This window comes from Epinephelus moara, chromosome 19 (assembly GCF_006386435.1).
Source record: "Epinephelus moara isolate mb chromosome 19, YSFRI_EMoa_1.0, whole genome shotgun sequence".
Lineage (NCBI taxonomy): Eukaryota > Metazoa > Chordata > Actinopteri > Perciformes > Serranidae > Epinephelus > Epinephelus moara.
Genome location: NC_065524.1, coordinates 28,468,059 through 28,473,983, shown reverse-complemented (window position 1 = coordinate 28,473,983; position 5,925 = coordinate 28,468,059). Strand labels below are relative to the sequence as shown.

Sequence of the window (5,925 nt, the reverse complement as noted above, 5' to 3'; positions counted from 1 at the left end):
TATTTTGTCTATAATCAACATATTTCATGACCATTTTTTTATTTAAAAAATATATATGTTTTATGATACATTTTCTTATCTTCGTTCATTTAAATGAGCTAATAAGCGTCCAGTGGAAATATGGAGTCTGCAGAAGGAAACACATCGTGGAGTCTTTAAATTGAGGCCTTGCTTTAGTTTGGAATAGCACGAAAAATATATAAAAAATAATGTTTAAATACTGAAAAAAAATGTGCAAGAACTTAATATGTTTAAAATAAATTAATAGATTTAGAGGGATTAAGGGTTGAATTTATATGAAAACAAACCAAGTTTTTAAATGTTTGGAGGATGTGATTCATCAGTGTGCACTCACTAAAAATATAGAAAATTAATAGTAATAATAATAAGTAAAATTTACCTAAACTAGACTTGAGGAAGTTTAACTCATAATTTAAATGATAAATGTTGTTTTTAATGTTGTAGAGTTGCATGTGACAATCTAAAAAAAGGAGGAGAAGACAGTGAGATATGATCCATAATTTCAGTTTTATTGAAATTTCATCCAGGGACGCTGGGCGATAATAAATATTTCATCAGTCATCAACAATGTACAAAAATAAAGACACGGGGTCTCTGGGCATAACCAATTCAGTTCAGCAAAAACAATCATGCTGTTATAATTATACCTTCATGCAAAAACAAACAAACACAAAAAAGATAGAATTAAAAAATGAAAATCAGAGCACAGATGGACTGACAGTGAGCCACAAAATAAAAACAGATCTTAAGAATTTTAAAACAAATTTCCGCGGTGGCAGGTTCATTTTAGCCAAACACATAAATGTCATTCTTTTCATTTACAACTCAAGTTTAAAATCCTTGGTACAAGGCACAGAGAGCATTCTTCGTTTTCACAAAATGACGCCTGATTTAGAAAAAAAAATGTAAAATGAAATCAGCATGTTCATGCAGCCTCCTTCATCTTTCACATTGTGACTAAAACTCAGACACAAGAGGATCGTCGCGTCTTGTTGCATGACACACAACTTCTTTTCACCTTTCAACTGGCAAAAATCATCAGTCTTTATAAGTCCTTGTTACAAGGAGGAAAATAACACTTTCTTTTCTCACACGCCAAACAAGAAAACAGACTAAACAACAGCATGCACCAGTGAGGCCAAATCCACCCTCATGCCCTGAATTCTCTATTTACAAACACCATCACATCTCTGAGTCTCTGCGAGTCTGTCAGACATCATTTCATCAGGTCCTTGCCCTCCCCTGTGAGTCTCGTGAGGCCGGTGGAGGTGACGGGGATGTGTGGAGGAGGAGGCACCTGGCAGATGGTGCAGGGACACGGCAGTCCGGCCCAGTGCTGGAAGCCGGAGCCCAGCTGCAGGCCCGGGGGCGCAGCCGGGGAGCCCTTCATCAGGGCGTGGGGTGCTCGGATAGATGTTAGCCCCGGCAGCGCGCTCGACAGCGTGGAGGACGTGGAGGTTGACAGCGCGCTCCCGAGGAGAGGATGCACCTGGTGCGCGGCGGCTGCGGCAGCGGCAGCGGCTGCGGCAACGGGCCCCCCGGAGTGTCCACCTGGGCCGGCGGCGTGCGCCACGGTGCCGCAGTGGAAAGCCGAGTTGTGCCCTCCGTAAATCTCCCCCACCAGCCGCTTCATCTCGTCCAAGGAGCTGTTGAGCATCAGGATGTAGTTCCTGGCGAGAAGCAGTGTGGCGATCTTGGACAACTTCCGCACCGAGGGCCCGTGCGCGTAGGGCATCACCTCGCGCAGGCCGTCCATGGCCAGGTTGAGGTCGTGCATGCGCTTCCTTTCCCGGCCGTTAATCTTGAGACGGAGGTGGTACATCTCCTCCTCGGTGACTTGTTTCTTCAGTTTGAACTTGTTGCTGCTGCTGCTACTGCTGCTGCTGCTGCTGCTGCCGACGGACTTTGGGTCTCCAGACCGCAGGAGCTCTCCGGTGCTCAGCTTCTGGCGCTGCTCGCCGCTCTGCGTAGAGGAGGACACTGATGAGCCGACGTGGTGGTGGTGATGGTGGTGCGGGTGGTGGTCTCGGAGAGACATGACGTCCATGTCCGGGGAAGAGGCTCTGCTGCTCGGGCTGGAGTCTGAATTCATTTTATGGGTTCGCTTCCGAGGTTGTTGGGTAGGAGGTCGCTGCTGGCTTCCTCCCTCTCTCTCTCTCTCTCACTCTCACTATCTCTCCTTCACTCCCTCTCTCTGTCTCTCTCTCTCTCTTTCTGGAGCCTGTAGTCACTCTGGTCACCTGATGTTGTCTGTGTCCCTCCCGTCCCACGCTCCTGTCCTTCTTATCACATCGGTGACCACTTTGCCTCTGCCGACTTTCTCTCTTTTCTCCCTCTCTCCCTGTCTGTGTCTGTGTGTCTCTGCGGTGAGGAGGACACTGATAGTGGGTATTTATACATGCGGGGAGACAAAAGCGGCTTTCCTATTCATAACGCCTAGTTAGGAGGATGACGTGCCCGTTAGAAAGGGGGCGGTGTGCTTTGACTGTCCCAGTGACCGCGGTGCGCAACCATTCACTGCCATTGTCAGGACACTGTTGGGGGGCACAGCGCGCCTCTCTTCTTCTTCTTCTTCTTCTTCTTCTTCTTCTTCTTCTTCTTCTTCTTCTTCTTCTTTCTCTCTCTTTCTCTCTTCTCGTGGATCAGAAAGTTGCTTTTTCCTGGGACAAACTGGTCAGTTTTAAAATTGTTTCTTTTATAAGATTTCTGTGAAACTTAAGTTGTTTAAGACGTTGCCTTGTCTGTGAGCTGTGCGTTTTTACGCACAAAAATAACTCTCATAACATCGTGATAAAATGTTTTTATTTGACATGTTTTAACATTAAAAATTGAGATGAAATGCACCAGGAGGAGGAGAGGCTGCGCTCTATCCAAATCGTCTTCAGCCTCACACACAGTGCTCACTGGTGAGAGCTTACCGGACAGTCAGATCTTAAACCAAAGTCTCCGCGGTCCGGCCGCTGGTTGCCTGAGGGGATGAGGAGGAATGAGAGGGAAATTGCTTTCCCCTATTCAGCGGCTCCTGGTGCCGCGGGGGTGCGTGGCCTCCGCTGGGACAGAGGTAACATGCCCGCTCCGACACTCGGCACTCTGCTGGCCATATGGCAGCATGTGGGCCTCATGTCTGGACCTTCATAAAACTTCTCACCGCTTCCAAGGACCATTTTTCATTTAATAATAATATAGTTTTTATTTTTTTAATTTAACTTTTTATATTTTATTTTATTTTATTAATATTAATAATAATAATAATAATAATAATAATAATAATAATAATATAGCATTTAATTAATTAAAATTATTATGTGATATTACACAGCTCATAACTGTTTTTGTTTGGTTGATTTTCTTTCTTTTTTTTCAACAAATTTTTACTTTTTCATCCTTAAAAAATAAAATATGAACATATTCTGTTCAAGACATAATTATTTAAAAATATAGACAAGATGACAATCAAAATATTACACAGAAACTGCTCACAATGCAGTCAGTATTTCATTTCAAGAATTTAATTTTAAATACTTTATTTCTCCTTTAAGGGCCAATTTGGAGCAAACACAAATACAAGCAGACACTTCATTTATACACAATTAAATCTAAATAAATAAATAAAATAGAATAAAATAAAACAAAATAAAATAAAATAATAAAGAGAAGCAGATGCATTTAAACAGGAGAAACTCCCACAACATAAATAAAATAAAATCATCCATACACTATAATAAATCAATTCATGAAAATGAACATTTATCAACCACAAAACATATTTTACTGATTAATCCAGTGAACAGACAGATTTATGAAGGTGTTTCTGTATTAATATATTAGGAGAATGCATCAAATTGAGTCAGTATTGTCTAAATTGAGCTGCTGAGAGCGCTCTCTCCACTCTGAAGAGTCTCCTCCAGATCTGTTTTGTGGAGGTGGAGTGGAGGAACGGGCCACCAAACAATAACATGTGGAAGTAACTGAAGCACTCGTCCTCTGACCACCACCTCCAGCATCCCTCCATCCATCCATCTGTCTATCCATGTATCCATCCGTCCGTCTGCACTCCCACCCACCCACCCACCCAGCACTTCAAACCGGGATAATAAAGTCTGTCTCAAACTCTGCTCGCTGCTCTATCCTTCACCAATGAGATCCCCCTGGTAGAACAGTAAAAATGTGTATTCACGGCCTCATTGTTGGCCCAGCAAAGGAGCCCTTCTCATAAAGGTGCTGCCAATGCAAAGAAAAGCGCTGGTCGGCTTTGCTCTCTCTTGGTGGCATTTGAAAGTGTAAAGCTTTGAATACCAATTGCTTGAACTGGACATATGTGAATCCGCTGTAAGCCTACTAATCCTGTCCCCAAGTGTTTCTTTGTGTGCGGGGCAGCCTCGCACACCCAAGAGAAAGTGTTCCTAATCCGGCCAATGTGGAGAAATGTGTGAATGAGAGGGCCAGAGGAGAGCTCACAGAGGAGATGTGTGAGCATGTGTGTGTGTGTGTGTGTGTATGTCAGGTATCAGTTTGTGCAGGACCACATGCTTTTCAACAAGTTTCTTTTGCTTTATTTATGTATTTTGGGGCATTTTTGAGTGTGTGTGTCCATCTGAGGCCCCTGGCTCCACACCACCAGGACACTGGTCTAAATGGAGGCAGTTATTCACCGCTCCCCACACTACTGTCGCAGCAGGTCGCCCCTAATGTGCTCTTTTCACTGCGTAAGCTCCTCGCTTTTCTTTTATTCTTCTGTTCGTATCTTTTTTTTTGTCTCTTCCCCTCTCTCCTCCTCTCACACTCGTACTGTCTCCAGTTTTCTGGCTCTGCTTGCTTCTTGCAGCCCTCTCACTTTTTTTTTCTCTCGTTCATAAGTGGCTCTCTGCCCTCTCACATCAGTTTTTTGGGGCAGAAAAAGAACAAAATCACTGGGTCAAAAATGTGGAGCCAATACTGAGCTAACTTTACGCCCAAGACAGGGAGTCCTTTTCATTTAGTGATAGTGTTATTGGGTCATGTCATAGTTGTGAGCTGTTGTAATCGAGCTCTGTTTAAATGTACGTGTCACTATTTGTTACTGATTGCTAAGTTTGAATGTCATATGCACACAATTTTGTAAAATTTGTGACATGTTTGAGGTAAACTTGAGCTAGTTGTGTCCAACACTGGATCAAAACAGCCCTTTAGTAACACCTTAGTTAACCCTGTATTGCTCTGATGCTATTTTGACCCAGTGAATATTTAGTGTGTAGCTTTGTGTTTGTAGAGCATCTAGACATGTCTGTCTGTGCTATACTGAGGAGTCAGGGTGAGCATTTATTGGATGAGAATGTAATAAACCTTTTAAAAGCTTAATATTTATTACTAGTTTAGGTTAAATACTGTAATATAGATTAGCGGTTCCCAACATTTTGGAGTTTTTATCCACTTAAAGTTACTACTACTTGCAACTCATCAGACAGGAAGTTGATTTTGCTATTTTATTCAAAGCAACATGCACCCGTTCAGTTGAAAAAGACAAAGATTAAAGAAGAAATAAAGTAATTTGGAACATAAGAAATATAAATGTTTTTCTCTGCTTTCCTTAACTGTTAATCATCTTGCAACAACCTAGAGCATGTGACCCCGTGGGGACATCCCGACCCTTACAGGGTTGCTGCAGCGCATTTCCTCCTGGACTCCGAACTTTTGTTTGGTATGCATTTTTAATTTCTCCTACCTATTTGGGATCAGTAGGACCCGATAAGTATAAAAAACGAAACATTTTCAATTATAGTTAAATCCCAATGTCCTCAAACGGGGCAACAATAAAGTCCCATTGTCTTCAAACCAGTACTTCCTAATTAACAGTGTCTTATCTTGTTACTGTTGCTAAAATTGGTCAAATTTGTTGCCATATCAAACTACAAACACTATTAATCA

The 5,925-nt window shown here is 42.5% G+C and overlaps 1 protein-coding gene across 1 annotated transcript; it reads right to left on the bottom strand.

Moving 5' to 3' along the window:
* Positions 1-511: 511 nt before the first annotated feature.
* On the bottom strand, positions 512-2,384 carry olig3 (oligodendrocyte transcription factor 3). Its single transcript, XM_050071199.1, has one exon. The coding sequence runs from the start codon at positions 2,111-2,113 to the stop codon at positions 1,238-1,240; it is 876 nt and encodes a 291-aa protein (XP_049927156.1). The 5' UTR covers positions 2,114-2,384; the 3' UTR covers positions 512-1,237.
* Between the last annotated feature and the right edge of the window lie 3,541 nt (positions 2,385-5,925).